The 24,497-nt window shown below is 43.2% G+C and overlaps 1 protein-coding gene across 2 annotated transcripts; it reads right to left on the bottom strand.

Annotated features, from left to right (window-relative positions):
- Nucleotides 1-2,073: 2,073 nt before the first annotated feature.
- OTULIN (OTU deubiquitinase with linear linkage specificity) lies at nt 2,074-23,587 on the bottom strand. 2 transcript variants are annotated; one of them, XM_083747349.1, is made up of 9 exons: nt 23,457-23,587; nt 20,265-20,494; nt 16,934-17,263; nt 11,089-11,165; nt 8,895-8,998; nt 6,021-6,164; nt 5,619-5,744; nt 3,306-3,575; nt 2,074-2,326 (listed from the first exon to the last, which is right to left on the bottom strand). In XM_083747349.1, exons 2-9 carry the CDS (start codon nt 20,450-20,452, stop codon nt 2,132-2,134), a joined length of 1,434 nt encoding a protein of 477 aa, XP_083603475.1. In that variant the 5' UTR covers nt 20,453-20,494; nt 23,457-23,587; the 3' UTR covers nt 2,074-2,131. The 2 variants fall into 2 exon arrangements, with proteins under 2 accessions (XP_083603475.1, XP_083603476.1); XM_083747350.1 differs by lacking the exon at nt 16,934-17,263.
- Nucleotides 23,588-24,497: the final 910 nt, after the last annotated feature.

Below are 24,497 nucleotides of genomic sequence, written 5' to 3'. Positions count from 1 at the left end.
GGAATGACAGAGTACAATAAATTCACACTTCTGTACTACAGCAATTAAACCAGAAACGCATTCGCTGCCAATCTATCATGAACAAGCCAGCACTAATGGTAGAACTAAGATTGCTTTGATAATGGCCTTTTCAGGGGGAAAAAAGAGATCTGCTTTCAATCTCGCCACGCTATTCAACAACTAAGGTCCACGACCAGCCACAGACTTATGTTCTCTTGGCTTGTGATATATGGAAGAAGGAAGCCCTAGCAACAGCTGCAGCATCTTAAATCAGTGGGATATGAATCAGGATTACTACTTAGTCACATAAAATAGCAAGGGTGACATGATGGAAGGCTTTGGCTTTACATCAACCAGCCCCCCCCCAAATTCAGTAAAATTTACTGTTATGGAAGGAGACACTTTCAAAGAGAAAGTGTCTCCATTAACTCCGTCACGATGAACGTACCAAAACTCCAGTAGCTGATAACTGAGTTATGCACACATCTGTCCGATGAGTCTATTGCATTATAAAGTGACAACTATACCACCATTTATGAGACAGAATTGTAGAGTTGTAAGGGACACCGAGGGTCATCTAGTCCAACCCTCTGCGGTGCAGGCAACTAAACTAAATCATACATGACAGATGACCATCCAACTTTTGTTTAAAAACCTTAAAGGAAAGAGAGTCCTCCTCAGATTTTGTGGAAACTCCTTGTAATCTTCTCTCCCTCTCCTTCAGCCTAAAGAAATGACTAAAGTCATCAAAATTCAGACATTTAACTTCTTGGATTATGATATTAAAATGGGGGGGTGGCATTTGCTGTCCAGCATCACAAGGGACTGAGTCCCCACAAGTCCAGGCAGATTACAAAGCCCCCATCATTCTGCCCTGACATTGAGGTCCAGTGCTGAGGGTCTTCTGAGAAAAATACAAAACATTAAACAAAGACTTGTGAACTACCCAGCCTGAAATGAACTTATAATGTCTGGTTTCAATAGATTTTTCAAATTATTATTGTTCAGTAAAAACAGGGCAGCTCTGGTCTCTCTCGTAGCCTTTCCTTGCCTGCAAATGTGGGGGTTAAAATAACCCTGAAGAGGATTAAGAGTAATCAGCGCTAAGCTTCCTGTTGCATTTCTCCTAGAAGCTCTTAAGGTCACCGGAGCAGCTGTGTCCTGTGGACAAAAAACATACCAATGTTTCAACCAACCTCTTAAGTTGCACATAATGGCTCCACTCCACATACATGGTTACACGCAGCAACGCGTCCATTGCTTGGGAAAAGTGGCCTGGAGATGTGTATTCTCACCTGCAAATGCGAACTCGTAAGCCACACCTACAGTGGCTGGGGCAACCCAGCCAGATGGGTGAGGTATTAAATATTAAAATCTTGATTATTATTATTAGTGCAAATGGGGATGCTGTTTTGAGACCACCTGTGCAAATTGACACACACAATGTTCCTCCAGATCCAATAAGAGCATCTCTGGGCAGAAACTGCTTCTCTACTTGGATCTCCTGGGCTTGGTCACAAATATTGCAAAAGTGAGTTTGGAGTTGATTCTTTCGGTGTCTTGATTCGTATGGCAAATCCTGATTCGGAAAGCAACACGTCTTGCATTTTAAGTGGGCATCATCGCTTCCCGTGGAAGAGAATCTTGGTTAAAAATTAACCTTTTTTAGAAATTTATCCAATAGACAGGACAAACTATTTTTGCCTATTGGTGAAACAAAAATACTTGGAACTACAGTGGTACCTCGGGTTACATACGCTTCAGGTTACAGATGCTTCAGGTTACAGACTCCACTAACCCAGAAATAGTGCTTCAGGTTAAGAACTTTGCTTCAGGATGAGAACAGAAATTGTGCTCCGGCGGCGCGGCAGCAGCAGGAGGCTCCATTAGCTAAAGTGGTGCTTCAGGTTAAGAACAGTTTCAGGTTAAGAACGGACCTCTGGAACAAATTAAGTACGTAACCTGAAGTACCACTGTACATTGTATTAGGATCAAAATTTCAGAGGTTTGCACCAAAGTGTTGAAAATTTAACTGCCTTTGCTGGAAAAAAAATAAACCGGAAACTAAGAAGATTTGCTTTTAAGTTGTTTATTCCATTTACGCACCTGTTTGTTTTTTGTTTTGGTTTTTTTACAAACTAGTCTCTTCGCAGACTCGAGCAGGAATATTATAATGTCTGTCATCTTCAGTTATAAGGGTTACAATTGGCCAGGCCTCTTCTGGGTCGTTGGGGTAAAGAGTGATGAATTCATCTGTGTTGTACTTATAGAGTCGATAGACCTGGATGGTGTGCTGCAGGGCATAAGCCAGGAGAAACATCTCCACCTAGGTATCAAGGGGAGAAAGTGAAAAAAAAATGTGTGCATTATTTAAAGACAAATAACCAATTTGGCCAAATGTATTCTGGAAATGTATTCTGGGACGCATGTGGTGCTATGAGTTAAACCACAGCGCCTAGGACTTGCCGATCAGAAGGTCGGCGGTTTGAATCCCCATGACGGGGTGAGCTCCCGTTGCTCAGTCCCTGCTCCTGCCCACCTAGCAGTTCGAAAGCACGTCAAAGTGCAAGTAGATAAATAGGTACCACTCTGGTGGGAAGGTAAACGGCATTTCCGTGCGCTGCTCTGGTTCACCCGAAGCGGCTTAGTCATGCTGGCCACATGACCCGGAAGCTGTACGCCGGCTCCCTCGGCCTATAGAGCGAGATGAGCGCCGCAACCCCAGAGTCGGCTACGACTGGACCTAATGGTCAGAGGCCCCTTTACCTTTAATATATGAGATAGACTCATGATATGCAAAGCGAGATAGGTCAAGCCTTTATTTGTTACAATTGTGATGATTATGGCATAATTTGTTATAATTGTGATGATTATGGCCGATGATATTCTAATTTTTCAAGTTTCACCTGTAGTTATATACTCAGAGGGAAATGCCAGTGTAAGCATTGGATTTGTTTTTTCAGTGATCCATGCAGTTGGAAGGAACCTTGGAGGTCTTCTGGTCCAATTCCCGCTTCTCAGTGCAGGATGCAACCTTCAGCATCCCTGACCGATAGCCGGCCAACCTCTTGCCCAAAGGAGAGCGGAAATTGCAAGGCCACAGATTTCGGTTATGCATTAGGAGAAACATCAAAGTCAGAATTGTAGACTTGAGATTCCCTGCTACTTTGCTTGGCAGGCCCTGCTTGGGCCTATATAAAGGTTGAGTTCTGCACTGCACCAAATCAACATCTGCTTTCCCTGCTCCTAATGAACGGCAGGGAACGGATGTTAGACCCCGTTTTGGTTGAACGTGAGGAGCTTACTTGTTCAAGGCCTCCCGTGTGACCGAGTTGATTCAGGTGGTTTTCCATCAGCTGGGAAGGATTGCTGGATGTATCCCGGGCAAAGAGAAGCCAGGCGAAGACGGGGACCTCCTTCCCCTTCTCGTTGTCTTCGTACAAATGGATTGCCGTATTGAGCATGAGAAATTTCACAGCTTCGTAGAGTTTGTATTCATCCTCCTCACTTCTGAAAAGCTCATCGCAAGCCGCTTGCCTCTCGGCGAAGGCTTTCATTTCACTCATACGTTTCCACTGTAAAGGCAAACACACAAATGAATGGAATTGCAAGAATAACAGCAGGAAATAAAACTCCAGTGCAAACAACGCTAAAGAATGCATACAGCATCCCTTCTGGAGAGCTTGGATTCAGATCTCTAAAACCATCAGTGAAAGCTTTTATCTGTAAAGGTAAAGGTAAAGGGACCCCTGACCATTAGGTCCAGTTGAGGCCGACTCTGGGGTTGAAGCGCTCATCTCACTTTACTGGCCGAGGGAGCCGGCGTACAGCTTCCGGGTCCTGTGGCCAGCAGGACTAAGCCGCTTCTGGCGAACCAGAGCAGCACACAGAAACGTTGTTTACCTTCCCACCAGAGTGGTACCTATTTATCTACTTGCACTTTGACGTGCTTTTGAACTGCTAGGTTGGCAGGAGCAGGGACCGAGCAACGGGAGCTCACCCCGTCAAGTGGATTCGAACCACTGACCTTCTGATCGTCAAGTTTAACCCACAGCGCCACCCGCGTCCCTTTTATCCATAAAGGGCGACATTAAATTGGTGAGGTTGCAGGCCAGGGGGTTTAATTTGTTTGTGATGTATTAGTGTAGCAGGGAATGAAAGAGAAAATATAAATGATTACTGGGGGGCGGGGGGAGAATTAGAGTGGCTTCTATTCAACTGTATGTTCTCAATCTTCCTTCAGTCTTCTACTCAATATTTTGGAAAGTTGTTTTTTCACTATGCATTCGGACACCTCTTAAGATAGCGTTCCCAAATTTTGCATGACAGTTCTGAAGATCAAGGAACTATAGATCTTCTCTACACTTGGAAGTGACTGAACACCATTTCGAATCAAGAGCGAAGGCTGAACCTTTCAAAACTGCCATGATTTTGGGGCTTCTTAGAATTCACAAGCAACGGCAAGTAGCAAAGTGCTGCTAGCATCTCATAAGAGTATTTATACTGTGGTGTTGGTTAATCTATAAACATTTAAACCTGAGATTATTCAATTGATTGGTGAGTTAAAAGACAAGGGCTTAATTATTTTCAAAACCTTGATTTCATAATTGCACGCGACGCTTTCACAAACAAGTCCGAGTGCCAAATCACATACAGTAATAGCTACATGAAATTAAATTTCAGCTGAAATAAACTAAAGCATTAGACAGAACAGATCAAATTCATAAAGAAAATGTCACAATTAAATAATAAGTAACATTGCACCAACATAGCATTAATGACTACTGAGCAAAATATCTATTAAACAGCAACCAGTAACAAGAATTACAATAAATATTGTACCAACATGGCACCAGAACGATCTGTTCTCCCCATCAAACATGTGAACACCGGAAAGGAACTGGAAGGGTAATTTGCACAGAGAAATCTGTTTCAGTGTGTGGATTGATTCTTGCTGAAGTGGTGTGATTAAAACTGCTGTCCTTTGTTTCAATCAAAGAGACAACAGAGTGTGTCTCCGCCGGTGAAGCCAAACTGCTGCGAGATCTCCCCGGGGCTCAAACCTGGGCAGTGTTTAGGGAGGTCCTGGGCTGCCCAGGCAACAAAACCACCCCACCCCTCTTGGCCTTGCTGATGTGGTCCAAAGGAAAGCAGAACAATACATTTGGCACCAACTTGGCTGCACAAGTTGCTGGATAATAATAAAAAAACCACAAAAACAAGGCACTATCCAGCCATCTTAGGGATTCCACTCTGGCTTTGTGTAAGCTTTGCTCCTTAGCCTTCTCTTCTCCGGAAGATATCTCACAAGGCAGAGGAGGTTTAGGATCAGAGTTTCCCTTCTCCTAACTTGGCCCTCCAGCGGTTTTGGGACTACAATTCCCATCGTCCCTGACCACTGGTCCTGTTAGCTACGGATGATGGGTCCCAAAACATCTGGAGGGCCATGCTTGGCCATGCCTGTCCTTCCCTCTACAGCACGTGCAGAAATTGCCGCCTTGATCATTGGACTGCCATCTAGTCCCCAGCTCATTCCAATCTCCCAATTGCTTGTTTTAAAATAGTTAGAAATGTGGAACTGACAGTAAGGTGAGCTAAGAATGCACAATTTGTCAAACCTTGCTTTTTAGTAGCATTAAACAGTCTTTAATTTCATCCACCAAGTTTTCAACTTTGCTGGTCCATTTTTGCCTCAGTTGCCATTCCGCGATCCAGCCGTATTTCTCCATCAGTTTCTCTGGGAGCTACAATTTTCAGAAGATAAAAGTTAATCTTTACCAGAAATTTGACAAGGCAACTCATTATCTAGTGATATGTTTTTATTTAATCAGGGCATCTAATTCCTGCTGGCCAAAGGTTCTTTGACCAGAACGGGAACTTTAGAATACTGCACAATGAGAAAGAAAACTTGTGTCGTGTGCCTTTTGCTTTTGTGTTTTCTCCTCTGAATGCACAGGTATTACTTAAAAAATACCATTGTTTTGTTCTGTCAAGAGATGTGCTGGACGTTGGTGACCTACCAACATCATGTCCTCTCTCTTCAGCCAGTCAGGAAGCTGAACAGCTTGGCTAAGGGCTTGAAAGAGCGTCGCTCTGACGGCACAATAGTTATCACCTCGCACTCTCCTTATCGAAATAAATTTCTGTGAAACCGCTTCGTAGCCCTGTGTGAAGAACAAAAAACTGCTATTAGATGCACACAAACAAACAAACAAACAAACAAACAAACAAATCAAAAACTTCACGTGCTGGATCCCAATATGAGGCCTGGTTTATAGAAGCATCACTCAAGAATTTGAAATCTCAATAGGCTTGCAGTCCCTCAGATGACGAAGCGCACACTGTGATTCTTTCTAGAGAAATCAGGCCACAGTAACCCATGCCCTTGTTGCATTTAGGCTTGAATATAATAATAATAATAATAATAATAATAATAATAATAATAATAATAATAATAATAATAATTTATTTATACCCCACCCATCCAGCTGGGTTTCCCCAGCTACTCTGTGCGGCTTACAACAGAACACTAAAATACAATAACCTATTAAACATTAAAAGCTTCCCTAAACAGGGCTGCCTTTAGATGTCTTCTAAAAGTTTGGTAGTTGTTTTTCCTCTCTGACATCTGGTGGGAGGGCGTTCCACAGGGCGGGTGCTACTACCGAGAAGGCCCTCTGCCTGGTTCTGTGTAACTTGGGCTTCTTGTAGCGAGGGAACCGCCAGAAGGCCCTCGGCATTGGACCTCAGTGTCCGGCCAGAACGATGGAGGAGGAGACACTCCTTCAGATATACTGGACCGAGGCCTTTAGGGCTTTAAAGTTCAGCACCAACACTTTGAATTGTGCTCGGAAACGTACTGGAAGCCAGTGTAGGTCTTTCAAGACCAGTGTTATATGGTCTCGGCTGCTGCTCCCAGTCTAGCTGCCGCATTCTGGATTAGTTGTAGTTTCCGGGTCACCTTCAAAGGTAGCCCCACGTAGAGTGCATTGCAGTAGTCCAAGCAAGAGATAACCAGAGCATGCACCACTCTGGCGAGACAGTCTACTACGATGTGTTCTACATGGGGCTGCCTTTAAAGATGGCCCAGAAACACACGATGGTTCAGAATGAGGTCACTGAAACATGCTGGCTTTAATCTTTCAAGCAGAGAGGGGGAGAGGAAAAGGATGCCAAATTCAAGAAGTGCGCCCCCAGTTCTTCCTTTTGAATTTGGCGCCGAAGCTTAACTTGTCCAGCGTTTGAGATCATGGCCCTATCTCCAAATGGGAAAGCCCAAAACAGCATGGGTCAGATTTATTTGACGGACCACCTGCATCCGTAAACAACCGTCCTTCTTCTTAATGGAGGCCCTTCTTGTTTGCAAAGCACCAGTATCAGTGAATTTTGTGGGCAAGAGGGAGATGGCATTTGTCGCCACAGGACTGTGGAACTCACTTCTAGTTGACTTCCATGAAGTTGAACACGCTTAAGATTTTCAGAAAGCCTTGAAGAATGGCAGTTTCCTCACTACGAGAAGTGAAGCTACGGGGAACCAGACAGAGGGCCTTCTCAGTAGTGGTGCCCACCCTGTGGAACACCCTCACATCAGATGCCAAGGAGATAAATAACTATACAACTTTTTGAAGACATCTGAAGGCAACCCTGTTTAGGGATGTTAGATGTTTTATTATGCTTTTATATATGTTGGAAGCCGCCCAGAGCAGTTGGGGCAACCCAGTCAGATGAGTGGGGTATAAATTTTATTATTATTATTATTATTATTATTATTATTATTATTATTATTATTATTAGTTTCCAGCAGCTTACTCCCAGATTATATTCTGTCTCACTACTGTGCTGCTTTTGGCTGGTGGCTTCATTTCCAGGCTCAATATGTATTATTGTTCTTTTTATTAATAACGTGATTAAATTGGAAATTTTTAGTGTTCAAGTGGTAGTAGCTATTATTTGAATAAACAGCCTTGAGAATTCTGCTCAGAAAGGCAAGCTATAAATATTTTAAATAAATGAAAATACACAGAATGAAACTATTCTAAACATCAGTGTCTAGGTATTGGATATTTAGGCGAAATACAACACCTAAAGGATATAGTATCCATTTATTTACTTATTTTTTAAAAAGATGAGTTGTAGCCAACCAAACCATACTTTGAGTAAGCCATCAAAATCAATAGGCTTTAGTTATAACTAATTTACATCTGCTGTAGTCAGTGAGTCTACTTCCAGGCAGGGTGGATAAAAAATCAATGAATTAAAAAACAAACAAACAACACAGTTTTTAAAATATATTTAAATCGAATTTTTAAGATAAAATGCTTTTGGAGGAAAAATCTTTCTAAAGATTCTATTTAAGCTACATTATAGTCCAAAGGCTATTCATCAGGAAATAAGGATTGGTTTTAAGTTTTTCACGTGTGCTAAAACTCAGTCTATTTTTTTTAAAAAAAATTAACAGCATCAGTTAACAAACGTGGATACATATACTATAATGTTCTTGTTTTAGTTAAATAAGTTGTTTAAATTGTTATTAAGGAAATGATTGTTTTTCTCCTTCCAATAAAGTGCAGCAGAAAAGTTGTCCAAATATAAACAGTTAACTTATTAAATCTCACAATAATTTCATAATTACTTGTCTACGTATTTCCAACAGTATAACCAAATCAGTAATTTCTGATATAACTGTAAAAACTACTCTGAAAATTCATTATTCCAAAAATGAAACCCTCATCTGGTTGTAAATATTAAAGTTATACCAGCAAGAATCTTTCTGTAAAAAGATTATTTAAATCAAGTCTTACTGACTAGTGATTTTAAATCAAATCCACTCTGCTTCCTGGTATGATTTTGTTGTACACAAGCCTATGCACTATTGCAAGAAAATGAGATCAGACCTTCCTTATACATTTGGCCTGCGAGGTGGTTCCTCTCCATTCTTTTTGACAATAATCCATGATATCGACTTCTGGTTCCACACTTAGCTTATTTTCTGGAAAATCTGAATTGCAATTAGGAAAAAAGAATCCATTTTAGTTGGGGAAAGTCAAAAGAAGCACAGTTCTTGTCTGCATTAAAAAAAAAAAAAGCCAATCTGTATATACATTTATGGAAATTGCAGGCCTCTTTGGCTGCAAGACCCCTGAGCCTGGGTGAAGGGCGCTCAGGAAATTATCAGCTTTGGTACAAACTACTTAAATTTCTTCAATCTACAGTGGTGCCTTGCAAGACGAAATTAATTCGTTCTGCGAGTTGCTTCGTATTGCGATTCTTTCATCTTGCGGAGCCCGGATTCCCTGGGTATTAACGGCTTTAAGAAAAAGGAAGCAAACTCGCAAGACGTTTTCGTCTTGCGAAGCAAGCCCATAGGGAAAATCGTCTTGCGAAGCAACACAAAAAACGAAAAACCCTTTCGTCTTGCGCGTTTTTCGTCTTGCGAGGCATCCGTCTTGCGAGGTACCACTGTATTCCATTTTGACATTTAATTCTCTAAAGAGCTCACACTTATTTCTGACAAGCAAAAGGAGTGTCTCACAGGTGGGTACAGGACTAGTGGGGTGTGGGGCAAGACTTGCAGGGAAATCTTCCTTGAAAATAAATAAGTCGAGATGAAGGACTGCCCACCGACACTGCTCTTGTCCCTTTTAGGATATTCTGGTCTAATATTTGCTTCCTCCAACATGAAGACTGGCTTTACATACCTAGCTTTGTTGGGATTGCGTGGAAAGGGTAATCGCAGTCTTTCTGCGATACCTGGTTTTCAACATCGTGATGTATCTCCAGCTAAACATTATCATAATAAATAACAAGATGAAAAAAATCATTTTTAATAATTCCAGTGGCATCTTAAAGATCAACTAAATATAAGCTTTCAAGGTATGAGCTTTTGTGTGTAATACACACTTTGTCAGATACTCTGAAGCGGAGGAAACAAAGTGTGTATTACACACGAAAGCTCATACCTTGAAAGCTTACTGCATTTTTTGCTCTATAAGACTCACTTTTTCCCTCCTAAAAAGTAAGGGGAAATGTGTGTGCGTCTTAGGGAGCGAATGCAGGCTGCGCAGCTATCCTAGAAGCCAGAACAGCAAGAGGGATTGCTGCTTTCGCTGCACAGCGATCCCTCTTGTTGTTCTGGTTTCTGAGATTCAGAATATTTTTTTTCTTGTTTTCCTCCTCCAAAAACTAGGTGCATCTTGTGGTCTCGTGCGTCTTATAGAGCGAAAAAGGTGCCACTGGAATTATTAAAATATATTTTTTCATCTTTCATCTTGTTATTTATTATGACTATGACAGGTCAACATCGCTATCCACCTGAATCAGCAGCTAAACATTGCAATATATAGTGATATATCACAATGTCTGAAAAAAGGATGGAGCTATGCAGAGGCTGGCTTCACAGTTTCCCCCACATTGTGATTTTTGCATAGTGCGTGCGCAGATGCACACACCATGATTTGTAATAGATTGGCAGGTCAAAAATCATGAAAACAATATCATGATACGGACTTCAAACCGATTTTAGATGAAATATCGCCCAGCCCTAACACACATCATGATTTGCAATATATTGCCAGATCAAAAGCTATGAAACCGATACAGTGGAACTTCCATGGTCGAATGTAATCTGTTCTGGAAGACCGTTCGACTTCTGAGGCACGTTCGAAAACGGAGCCATTCACTTCCGGGTTTTCGGAGTTCGGCTTCCAAATTGTTCAGCTTCTGAGACACTCGAAAACCAAGGTTCCACTGTATAATGATATGGACGTTCAAACCGGTATTGGGTGATATATTGATGTATCGCCCAATCCTACTCTAGAAGGCAGCAATAGACTACCGTTGGGAATGAGGTTGTGTTTGGGGTGAAACCTTACAACTCATTTTGCTGCAAGGCATCAAGGTGGGGGCAGTCAAGGCTCCGGCCCCACTGCCCCCCAAATCCTGATGCTATAGGTTCTGTTCTTTCCTCTGGGGTTGGCAGGTGGCAGGCAGCACCCCTGAGGGCAAGGCTCACAGAGAGGCTGCTGATCTCTACTTTACACAGAATTCAACTAATATATCATGCTCTATATGCGTAGCGCTGAAATGTACCTGAGGAGCCTGTCCCACACACAAGCAATACTTTTTCTCTCTCTATTTCTTCCGCACCACGGTACATGTCCTCCTCGCTGCAACAACATCAATACACACTTCACATAATGGCAAAGGGCTAATCTGTAGACATTTCTTTGAGTTAACTCCGGAATGGGGAACCTTTGGCCCAGGGAAAGGATGTGGCCTTTAAGACCTCACTAATTGGCCCTTGGCACCACCATTCTAGATTTATGATCATGGCTCTCCATTGCATAAATGAGGAGTATAGAAAACCCTGGATTTTGTGTGGGTGGAATGCAGCCTTTTGGCTAAAGTGTGGAGTCGCACCTGTTGCTCCGCCCACTTTTGGTTCTGGCCCCGCCCACCGCCATTATGTGGGCCCCAGGAGACTCCCTAAAAGCCAGTGTCAACCTTGGGCCGAGAAAGATTTCCCATTCCTGGAGTAAAGAGCTATTAATAAGAAACAAGGTTGTTTTCAGCGATTGTGGGTGGTATCCAACGAAGTCGTCGTATGAGCAGGACGCTATCTGTAAGCATAACAGAACTTTGCCTCCCCTCTCATCCTCCCCCTGAGTGTCTGCCCTCAAAATAAGAAAACAAGCTCTTTCCTTCAAGCCTCTGGAGTGGATCAGGGTGTGGAAAGTCAGGAGCAAAAAAGAAGTTTCCTTAATAATTTTGTTAGCCCCAGCCACCCTGCGCAGCTTCCTTACACAGTCATACCTTGGTTCTCGAACTAAATCCGTTCTGGGAGTCTGTTCGACTCCCAAAACTGTTTGAAAACCAAGGTGCAGCTTCCAACTGGTGGCAGGAGCTTCCTGCAGTCAAACGGAAGCTGCGTCGGACCTCCGGCTTCTGAAAAACATTCGCAAACTTACTTCTGGGTTTGCAATGTTCGGGAGCTGATTTGTTCATCAACTAAGCCATTCGAGAACCAAGGTATGACTGTACAGGGCTGCCTTCAGATGTCTTCTAAAGTTTACATAATTACTTATTTCCTTGACAATTGATGGGAGGGCGTTCCACAGGGTGGAAAATGTTCCCTGTTCCCTCGCTTCTCGCAGTGAGGGAACTGCCAGACGGCCCTCGGAGTGGGACCTCAGTGCTCATGGGATTCTACCTGCTCACACAATGACTTGGTTGGAGTCAACCAAATGGGCGTCGACTGTACATTCATTTGAGTAACAGTAAAAAAGAAAAGAAAAAACTTTAAAAGTTGCAATACTCCAAAAAAAAAGTCAAAAGCAAGTAATAATGAAGACACACCTTTTCTTAAGATCTTAAAATCTCTAACAGTATCAGATTGTTGCCTCCCAGATTTAGAATGCATTTTGTTGGTGATGGCAAAACCTTTGGAATCATAAAAGGGAAATAAAAAAAATATCACATTATATTCAAAAAGCAGTCTAACAAAGCTTCTGCTACATTAAAACAAAAAACAAACCCACACATGTAAAACAGCAATCTTGTGTTCAGATACTTGGGAGTAACATCCTTCTGAATTCATATGGGGCTTAATTTGAAGGCAATCAGCATAAGGTTACATCACATCAAGGGCATCACATCTAGGACACATTATGGCCCGCATCCCAAGAGACTCAGGTACCCGCCTAAAGTTGTGGAATGTCCCCCAAGTGAGACGCATCTGTCTCCACCATTATTAACTTTCAGGAGGAATTCAAAAACATTCATGTTTATTCAGGCTTTTAGGTGGCTGAATTGAAATTGAAATTGGAGACAATAGTTAAGAGTTGCCATATTTCAAAAAGTGAAAATTCGGACACATAAGTTGTTGAGCTATTTTAGGTAAGGTTGTTGAATTTGTTCCCCTGCTAAATTTGCCTGTTTACCCTCTGACGAAGAAATGGCCAGTCCATAATTTTAATGGTAGGTTTATTGTAGCTGTGAGAGACAGAATAACAACAGGAAAACCCCCGGAAACCCAGAAGACAAAAGTCAGAGATTGATGTGCATTATAATGAGTGAAATAAGTATTTGATCCCCTATCTTCGTCAGGGGGCAAACGGGCAAATTTAGCAGGGGAACAAATACTTTCCCCCCTCACTGTAGCTATTAATGATAAATTAACATGAGCCATTAAGGTAAGACGGGGAATACGCAGGAGAAATAATTTTGAGGAGATATGGAAGGTGTGTTTGTAGAATATGTACTGTTAAAATGGAAAGGGGTCAAACCATCGCAAGAGGTGTTGAAAATTTGGGAGGTTGAATAGTTGTGATGGAATCAGTGGCGTAGCGTGGGTTGTCAGCACCCGGGGCAAGGCAAGTAATTTGCGTCCCTAACCCGTGGATTTGCGCCCCCTAACCCTATCCCTAACCCCCAGATGTTGCGCCCGGTGCGGCCAGCCCCCCCTGCACCCCCACGCTACACCACTGGATGGAATGGAATAAAACAAATAAAAGTGGGATATAAATTAAGAAGAAATACAATTGGGTTAGATCAGGCTTGCTCAACCTTGGCCCTCCAGATGTTTTTGGCCTACAACTCCCATGATCCCTAGCTAGCAGGACCAGTGGTCAGGGATGCTGGGAATTGTAGTCTCAAAACATCTGGAGGGCCAAGTTTGAGGAAGCCTGGGTTAGATCTAGAGCAGATCTTCCAGGAGCCATTTACTTTGAGCAGAAAGAGTTTTTCCAACTTAACACAAGAAAAGAGAACTAGCAATGTGCATCTGTATAGTTAAACCTATGGTTTTCCCAGTAGTGATGTATGGAAGCGAGAGCTGGACCATAAAGAAGGCCGGTCGCCGAATAATTGATGCTTTTGAATTATGGTGCTGGAGGAGACTCTTGAGAGTCCCATGGACTGCAAGAAGATCAAACCTCTCCATTCTGAAGGAAATCAGCCCTGAGTGCTCACTGGAAGGACAGATCCTGAAGCTGAGGCTCCAATACTTTGGCCACCTCATGAGAAGAGAAGACTCCCTGGAAAAGACCCTGATGTTGGGAAAGATGGAGGGCACAAGGAGAAGGGGACGACAGAGGACGAGATGGTTGGACAGTGTTCTCGAAGCTACCAGCATGAGTTTGACCAAACTGCGGGAGGCAGTGGAAGACAGGAGTGCCTGACGTGCTCTGGTCCATGGGGTCACGAAGAGTCGGACACGACTAAACAACTAAACAACAACAACAATGTGCATCCACTAGCTTCTGCAATCTCTGGTCTATACTTGTGCTAAGCCCATCTGGTATTTGGAGCTCCTCTCCTGGGGCTTGTGCAACACTCCAGAGAATCAGGCCACCGTGGGATTTTCTTTTGCTTCTGCGACTCTGGATCCAACCCGATAGTTTGGCTAATTCAGGTGGTGGCTGTTCTGAAGGAGAGTGTCCCAACCCCAGAAAGAGGTTGCTATCAAATGAATCTAACCCCAAAATTAATCTCAGAAGTACTTACAGTGGCCGGGTGAGTAAAACAGCAAGGAAGCTGGAGGAGCAGGAACATCATCGCCATCAAAATGCATGCTAAGTCATCCTACTGGGCAGGAGAAGACAGCAATCCGTGACGGACAGAGACTTGAAAAACAAAGGTAGCTTTTAGGTCCTGGTATTTGGCTTATTTGTCCAACAGCCACGGCCTCTAAAATGACACCTCTCCTTTCAACGAAAGGCTTTTGCTGCCAGAAGTTTTGCTTTTGTCAGAAGTTTGGGCGCCTCATCTGATTTGTTTCAAAGCCCTGGACATGCTGCCAAGGACAGGGGCAATTTCCATGGGAGCTAGATCCGTTGGGATGAATGGATCCAGCGGCTCTCCATTTCCCATCCTCGGCTCAGCTGTAACTACAGAGCATCTCCCCCATCCTTGCTGAGCCAAGTTCAGTGGATCTTAAAGAGAGAGGGGACTTAGGTTGTATCCCAAACCCGTTCATATGTCCTGGCATATGTCCTGGCAACCTAGCATAAATTAAGCCAGCAACACAGTACAGTGGTATCTTGTTTCTCAAACGCCTTGGTACTCAAACAACTTGGGACCCAAACACTGAAAACCCAGAAGTAAATGTTCGGGTTTGTGAACTTTTTTCGGAAGCTGAACATACTCTGTTTTGAATGTTATGCTTCCGACTTGGGTGCCACACTTCCGTTTTGAGTGTTAACACTGAGGTCTGTCTGCTTTTGCTACTTATTTTGCGTTTTTGTTCTTGCGGCTTTTTTGTTTTGTTTTTGTGACTGTGTGGAACCCAGCTCAGCTACTAATTGATTGTGTGACTGCAGTACATTGTTTATTGCTTTCATTTTATGGATCAATGGTCTTGTTAAAATAGTAAAATTCATGTTTTAAGGGTTATTTTTTAAAAGTCTGGAACAGATTAATCAATTTTGCATTACATTCTATGGGAAAGCGCACCTTGGTTTTGGAACGCTTTGGTTTTGGAACGGACTTCTGGAACGGATTAAGTTTGAGAACCAAGGTACCACTGTATTTTAAAGGCTTGTTTCCCTCTCTGCCAGGTGTAGGCAGACAAGCAGCAGCTCCATTGCTCCACTGCTGAATGGAGCTAGAGGTGTGTAAATTTATGCTGGCTTTAACTTACGCCAGCTTCCTGCACATAGTGCTCGACCCCTTGGTCTTTCCACACCCTGGAAGCGAAATGGGTACAACGTTGCTCTAAAAAAGTGCCAATTGTTCTGCCTGGGATACTAGGTCGTACCATTTTAGGGGGTGAAGCTTAATTTTTGTACATTTCTTCAGTGAGGGGTATTAACAATCCGTTTGTGGGTATGAGGAAACTTGCTATTGTTTTTGTGACTGAACAACATTTAGCTTGGCAAGTCTATGCTTGAACTGCTAAAGGACCCCTGACAGTTTAGTCCAGTCACGAACGGCTCTGAGGTTGCGGTGTTCATCTTGCTTTACTGGCCGAGGAAGCCGCCGTTTGTCCGCAGGCAGTTTTTCCGGGTCACGTGGCCATCATGACTAAGCCGCCTCTGGTGAAACCAGAGCAGTGCACGGAAACAGCATTTACTTTCCCGCCGGAGCGGTACCCATTTAGGATCTCAAATGCCCAACTGGATTCTACATGGGCAGAAGTTTTCGTTACATCAAATTTCTAACCTCTGCGGTAATATTGGCCACCAAACAACGGAAAATACTTAAGCCCCCTTTTAGTTGTTTTACATTTTAATATACTACTTTATCTTTTACTAGGAATATTTGAGAGATTTTGTACATAGGCTTGTAAGATTTGGCTTAGAAAGAGAGGCTGGGTAATCAGAATGTCTTGTTTCCCAAACAAAGGATCAAATCAGAATTTCAGGTTGGCTTCTTCATCCTGTAGTTACTTATTTTCTACAGGCACCAGAACACTTACCATGGTGATTGCAAGGTGAAATCAGTATCAACACACCAAACAGGAAGATTTGCTGAAAATAAATGGTTTTACTCATTGGTCCCCCAATACAAAGAAATACTTTGAAAGAACAGATGAACTGAGGTTTAAATTGTGATCAGGATTTGAAAGCAAAGCTTGAAATGGTCTAGAAATTCCAGATTAAAGCAGCAACCAGGTTATCCTTAACCATGGTTAGTGCTGGTACAGCAGTAAATATCAAAGGGTAGTTAAGGCAGAGCATGCAAAAGAGAAGATCTGTGCTAGAGAAGGAAGGGAAAAACCCATGTTTTTCCAAGCAAACTTTCTATTTGCAAAACACAGTTTGCAAGGACCACGTTTTGCCTTTGTCTGAAGAACGAACCCATCGCACATGGAAACTTGCTCATTCTTCCAATAAAATAACCTCTATTACCTATTTAGCATCTGGAAAAATATGGGAAAGTCAAGTCACAGGTCTGAAAAGGCTTCTTCAGCAAAACTTTAATGACAAAAACTCACTAGTCTACAGACGATTCCATTGGGGAAGTGATGAGCGAGGCCGGCAGGTTTTCTTTTCTTTTGTGAGAATTATCTTGGTGGGGTCGAGATACTTTTGAGACCTCTGTCTGGGTCCTCTTTGTACAATTGCCGCCATCTTCTTTGACGGTCAATGCAGGGCTTCCTTTGTAGCTCATGCTTGAACTTATGGAAGACATTTTGTCATGAGGACTGCATTTTTCCTTTTTGTTTTTAGAAAACTGTATACCAAAAATACTTTTTTTCCGCTTCTCTTCTGCGGTAACGGAAGGACCAGTTGCCTTATTCGCCATTGGCTGTGACATCCCAGGGCTATGAGAAAAATATATGAAAAGCCTCTGTGAGGCTTAAAAGCTTATTCACTCTTACACAGTTCAAATAGTCCAAATGAGACACGAAGCAAAATGGGATGGGGTGTCTGAATAATGGATCGAGCAAGCCTAATTTGCACAGCATCATTTCATATGATTAACTGAACTTGCATGTGCTCTTAATTCCCAGGTTTCCGACCAGATGTAGACACAGCATTTAGTCTGCAATATTCATATAATGAAATCAATACTCATTTGTATCAGCCCCTTAAAGTCCAAAACCAGACAATGTAAACTGTAATTAACGTGGGCTTGTTTTTCACATTAATAATAATAACAATAATAACTTTATTATTTATACCCTGCCCATCTGGCTGGCTCCCCTCAGCCACTCTGGGTGGCTTCCAACAAAACACTAAAATACAATAACCTATTAAACATTAAAAGCTTCCCTAAAGAGGGCTGCCTTCAGATGTCTTCTAAAAGTCTGGTAGTTGTTGTTCTCTTTGACATCTGGTGGGAGGGCGTTCCACAGGGCGGGTGCCACTACCGAGAAGGCCCTCTGCCTGGTTCCCTATAACTTGGCTTCTCGCAGTGAAGGAACCACCAGAAGGCCCTTGGTGCTGGACCTCAGTGTCCGGGCAGAATATTCTCTTTTCTCTTATCTTTCTGCATATTCAAAATTAACTCACTAACTACAAGTGGTGGAAGTTTGCTTCTTGAAGCAAAGAATCTTCAATATCCCAGGAAGAGCTGTTTCTTCGCAAGTTACAGAACAAAAAACCCAAGCTTGCCATTGAGCATAAACCCAAGAGGGATCTGCAACCAATCCTGGCTGCATGAGAATTGTCCTTGCACAATGAGCGTGCTGATCACATTTTTACAGAAAGTGCCCAGCCAATAATCTCATTATTTTAGAAGCCAAACCTCCACACACCCCATATTTTTAATTTAATTATCCTAGCAATTTTACCACCCTCCTCAAATGTTCACATTCTCTCTGTGCCTACAAAACATATTTGCATCATCTCTCCTTGAAAGTTAATCAACAGTCAAGGGAACAATGGCTGCATCTGCATGGCACATTTAAAGACATTATCATACCACTTTTAATTGCCCTGCTTCCCCACATAGAATCCTGGGAGCTGTAGTTTGTTAAATGTCCTGAAAGTTCTTAGGAGACCCCTATTTAACTAACAGAGCTACAACTGGCACAGTGGTTTAGCAGTAAATCTCTCTTTTGGACTCACAGCTGTCCATGGAGACGCAGGTTAATTCTGTGTCCAGGGCGGCTCTCTACCAGCTCCACCTGGTATGCAGGCTGAGACCCTACCTGCCCACAGACTGTCTTGCCAGAGTGGTGCATGCCCACAAAATTCACTGATACTGGTGCTTTGCAAACAAGAAGGGCCTCCATTAAGAAGAAGGCCGGTTGTTTACGGATGCAGGTGGTCAGCCCATGCTGTTTTGGGCTTTCCCATTTGGACGATAGGGCCATGATCTCAAACGCTGGACAAGTTAAGCTTCGGCGCCAAATTCAAAAGGAAGAACTGGGGGCGCACTTCTTGAATTTGGCATCCTTTTCCTCTCCCCCTCTCTGCTTGAAAGATTAATGCCAGCATGTTTCAGTGACCTCATTCTGAACCATCGTGTGTTTCTGGGCCATCTTTAAAGGCAGCCCCATGTAGATCACATCATAATAGACCGTATCGCCAGAGTGGTACATGCTCTGGTTATCTCCCGCTTGGACTACTGCAATGCACTCTACGTGGGGCTACCTTTGAAGGTGACCCGGAAACTACAACTAATCCAGAATGCGGCAGCTAGACTGGTGACTGGGAGTGGCCGCCGGGACCACATAACACCGGTCCTGAGAGATCTGCATTGGCTCCCAGTACGTTTCTGAGCACAATTCAAAGTGTTGGTGCTGACCTTTAAAGCCCTAAACGGCCTCGGTCCTGTATACCTGAAGGAGCGTCTCCACCCCCATCATTCAGCCCGGACACTGAGATCCAACACCGATGGCCTTCTGGTGGTTCCCTTATTGCGAGAAGTGAGGTTACAGGGAACTAGACAGAGGGCCTTGTCGCTAGTGGCGCCCGCCCTGTGGAACATCCGCCCTTCAGATGTGAAGGAAATAAGCAGCTATCTTATCTTTAAGAGACATCTGAAGGCAGCCCTGTTTAGGGAAGTTTTCAATATTTAATGCTGGATTGTTTTTAACACTTGATTGGAAGCCGCCCAGAGTGGCTGGGGAAACTCAGCCAGATGGGCGGGGTATAAATAAAAAATTATTATTATTATTATAAATTATTATTCCTAGGGAATGCTGACAACTGTAGCTCCTTCCCAATATTTTATATGTTGTGAAGTAAGCACTCCTGTGTAGGAATTTGTGTTTCCCCGAACATGCATGTAATTGTATGTAATGAGGCTGACATATGTGCTAATTTCATTACAAAAGACCATCAGAACAATGTCTCACATCTTGCCTGTGCACAGCAAAACAGACGGCTTGCAGACAAGTGATTTTTTTTAAAATACGAAATTGATCATACACAAAGCAGAATTTATTCTTGCTGGGTGCAACACAACCAGAAATCAAATGATCAAGATTATTTGCAGTTTCGCTATTTATGAAGCGCATGTGTGTTTGTGGGAGCTAGTCAGACAAACAGTACTTTATTCTCTCTGCACCGGCATTTTACAGAGAGGAGGGGAAGGAATTCAACTACGAAGTTTGTAATGTGAACTATTCAAAATGTTCCTCTGTGTGTGTGTGTGTGTGTGTGTGTGTGTAGGGACAGCTGGCAAAGGGAACGGATATGTGTATTTCTCAACACTGAATTTTATCATCTTTTACTATGACAAATAATGCATAATACAGCTTAGATGTTACCCAAAGCGTTTACACACAAATCAAATTGATCAAACAGAAACATAAGCAAATCCTCGGCTTTGTTTTTAAACCTTATTAATCCGCGGTTAACGAAAGCACTTACCTTTCTTGGGTGGCCTGGCTGCTACTTAGCTTAAATCGCTTAGTATCGTCTGTAAGAGTTGCAATGCCGGGGCTGGTGCAAACCTGCCTTTCCGGAACTGGTTTTGGCCCACTCGGTTTGTTCTCATTTCCCTCAGCAGCAGCGAGGACAGTCTTTCTCTCATCCTGTCTGTCCTTATCTGCGCTCATCTCTGCAGGGCAGGAAAGCCTCTTTGAAATTGCAAGCCACCGCTTTAGAGGAAGGGGAATCAGGAAAAGAGATCCATCAGAATCCGTGACCAGAAAGAGGAGGAGTACCAAGATGAATGGAAGAAATTTATTTAGTTAAATATGCTAAGATAATATAAGTAGAATTACTTGCGAGTACCAGATTGGCCTAGGAGTTAAAAATGTTAAATTGCATAACACTATGGATAGAAGTAAATATGAAAAGAAAGAAAGTTGTTAATTGACCGAGTTTATTTTATTTGAAAACAGTATTGGAAAACTGCTACAATGAGTTATAGGGAAACTCAGCTAGGGGGAGTTGAGGAAGTCATATAACAATGGTAACAAAAGTGGGATTATAACAGTTAGGATAAATGTCTGTCTGTTTGTTTGCTTCTTTTTTATACTGTAATGTTTTTCCTTTTTGTTGTTTATGTTTGTTATAAATTTGGAAAAATTGGAAAAAAGAGAGATCCATCAGGAGGAAGGAATTTTGAGAAATCCTGGGTAATAATAATAATAATAATAATAATAATAATAAATTTTATTTATATCCCACCCTCCCCAGCCGAAGCCGGGCTCAGGGCGGCTAACAACAATAAAATAGTGCAACATTCTAAAAACATTTCATTATAAAAATTAATTAAAATCCAATTGATGGCAACCATTAAAATAATAACAATAAATTATTATAAAAGGTAGTCCCTTTTACAGCTTGCTTTTTAAAAAATGAGTGTAAACAAGGGCTAGGGAAGTTTGTAGTAGTAATAATAATAATAATAATAATAATAATAATAATAGCAATGCTGGGAGCAAGCAAGGATCAGTTTCCCAGGTAGCTCAGCCGGTAGAGCATGATACTCTCAGGGTAATGGGTTCGTGCCCCAATTTGGGCAAAAAGATTCCTGCACAGCTGGGGGTTGGACTAGATGACTCAGGGGGTCCCTTCCAACTCTACAATTCTATGACCAAGCCACAGCATTTGCCACTGTCTCAAAGGATAGACTTGGAGGGGGCAACACAACCCCATACCCTCCAACATTTCTCCGATGAAAATAGGGACGCTTCTCATTCTATAATAATTTGACTACAGTGGTACCTCGGGTGACATACGCTTCAGGTTACATATGCTTCAGGTTACAGACTCCGCTAACCCAGAAATAGTACCTTGGGTTAAGAACTTTGCTTCAGGATGAGAACAGAAATGGTGCGGCAGCAGCGGGAGGCCTCATTAGCTAAAGTGCTACCTCAGGTTAAGAACAGTTTCAGGTTAGGAACGGACCTCCGGAACGAATTAAGTACGTAACCAGAGGTACCACTGTATTTATACCCCGCACATCCTACTGGGTTGCCCCAATGACTCTGGGCAGCTTCCAACATATGTAAAAACATAAACATTTTTTTAAAAACACTTCCCCATGCAAGATTGCCTTCGGATGGCTTGGAGGAGGTCGAATAACTCCATAAAGATAAAGGGAACCCTGACCATTAGGTCCAGTCATTTGCAGTTTCGCTATTTATGACCCCAGTCTGGGGTTGCGGCGCTCATCTCGCTTTACTGGCCGAGGGAACTGGCGTACAGCTTCCGGGTCATGTGGCCAGCATGGCTAAGCCGCTTCTGGTGAACCAGAGCAGCGCACGGAAACGCCATTTACCTTCCCGCCGGAGTGGTACCTATTTATCTAATTGCACTGGCGTGCTTTCGAACTGCTAGGTGGGCAGGAGCAGCGACTGAGCAACGGGAGCTCACCCTGTCGCGGGGATTTGAACCACGACCTTCTGATCGGCAAGCCCTAGGCTCTGTGGTTTAACCCACAGCGCCACCCGTGTCCCATGGATAACTCCATACCCTCCAACATTTCTCCAATGAAAGTAAGGACATCCTAAGCAGGGCTTTTTTTCAGCCGGAACACTCCGGGACTTTGTTCTGGAACCTGCCCTGAGGGTTCCATCACCTCTCTGTGCCCATAATCATCCAGATGCTGTGGGTAGGGAGATTTGGATGGAGTTGGCATGTCACACACTTTTTTCAGCGATTCTCTTCTCTTCCGAAAGAAGCTCTATAAGGGAGGCGTGACACGGCGTGTGTTATCAGCTCCCTAAAAATAGCCCAACCACTTTGATGGCTCCCTAAAATATAGCCCCCCCCCTTTGATGGCTCCCTAAAAAAATAGCCCAACCCCTTTGATGGCTCCCTAAAAATTAGCCCAACTGATGGCTCCCTAAAAATTCGCCCAACCCCTTTGATGGCTCCCTAAAAATTAGCCCAACCCCTTTGATGGCTCCCTAAAAATTAGCCCAACCCCTTTGATGGCTCCCTAAAAATAGCCCAACCACTTTGATGGCTCCCTTAAAAATAGCCCAACCACTTTGATGGCTCCCTAAAAAATAGCCCAACCACTTTGGCATCCTTTTGAAAGAAGCTCAGCGACTTAGGGTTGTCCGTCCCCAAAAGCGGCGGTGGCAGCTCCTGCACTCCCTTTTTCTAGGGGGTGGAAAAAGCACTGATCTTAACTGGGATCAAATCAGAAACCGGGACGGCTTCTCTAAATTAGGGACGTCCCTTTAAAATAAGGGACACTTGGGAAAGGTCTGCAATCTTAAGCGAACCCAGCGGGGGTTGCTTCCAGGAAAGCGAGTTCGGGGCTAGGATGGGGGTGGTCCAGAATCCTGATCAGGCACGCTTCTCCTTTGTGGTTTTACTCGGGAGTAAGCCTCGGCGGAATGAAGCCCAGCACAGCAGCCGCGCGTCGGGAGAGGGAACCCCTGGAAGAGCCGAGATTGCCCCGCCGGGATTCTACTGGGGCGGCGGCGGCGCTGCGCTTTCCGCCCAGCAGCCCTTTGGAAACCTCCGGGCAGATGCGCGCGGACAGGATCGAGCGCAAGGCGCAGGGCGGGGCAATCGAATCTCTCGCCTTTTGCAGGGAGCTGCGGAAATAATAATAATAATAATGATGATGATGATGATCATAAGATTTGAAATTACCTCGGCCGCAGCAGTGGTTTCATCATTCAATGTCCGGTTCTACTTTAAATATATATCTATATCTATCTACTGTTCCCTTTGCTTCCGCGTTTTCTCTATAAACTTACAACTCAGCAGACTCACACGTGCCGAGCTAACTTCCGGGTACACCTACGAAGCCAAGTTCCGGGTTGCATTGCATTGATAAAAACTATAAATCTCCAACGGGTTGACTTCACCCCCTTCATGGTCTCCTGAGACAGTCGGATGCAGACAACAATGGCATATGTATTATTATATCGTGTAGAATGCATGTATCATTTTATACCATATTGCACATTTATTTATTTTTTAAAAAATTGTATTACTATAGATCAACATGCTGTGTTCTATTATATAGAATTATATATATGATATAATTTATATCTTCTTCTTCGGCGATCGCTCGTAGCCGAGTAAGATTGCCTTCCATGAATATGGTCTTAATATTACATTACTGTATATATAACATCTATATAATATAGTGTGTGTGTGTGTGTGTGTGTGTATTACGCCAGGGGAAAATGCAGGGTATGAATAAATGAACAAATGTGTAACAATAATAATAAAATAATAACAATAATAAATAAAATAAAAACGAACCAAGAAGTTCCATCTCAGGCAGCACCGGTTGCTGTTCTCTACTTTTCGTACTTCTTTGGTGCTTCTTCCTCCTACTTCTCCCCGCACTCGCCCCTTGGCCTTAAGCGCCGAAGCCGCAATAGCCCTCCCACAATGCTTTGCGAGAGGAAGGGAAGAGGGTGGCCTCTGCCCTTGCCCAAGATGGCTGCTCCCTGTTTCTTTGGGCTCTCCTCTCCTCGCTGTTTTAGCGGAAGTGATCGAGGTCCTTAGTTAGCCGCTTTATTATATTTTATTATTATCTATTTTTATTTTCTTTTATACCTGCAGAGGGAGAGAGGGGGCTGCATCAAGGGCGCCGCGCCTGCTTGCAACGGCGTGTTTTGGCAAATATTTACTGTATTTTCTTTCCGAGCGGGCAGGCACCTGCCCTTCCATAGCAGG

The sequence above is a fragment of the Podarcis gaigeae genome (genome assembly GCF_964106915.1).
Source record: "Podarcis gaigeae genome assembly, chromosome: 7".
NCBI lineage: Eukaryota > Metazoa > Chordata > Lepidosauria > Squamata > Lacertidae > Podarcis > Podarcis gaigeae.
Note: the sequence above shows the minus strand (reverse complement) of the source record. Positions and strands in the feature narration are given on the sequence as shown.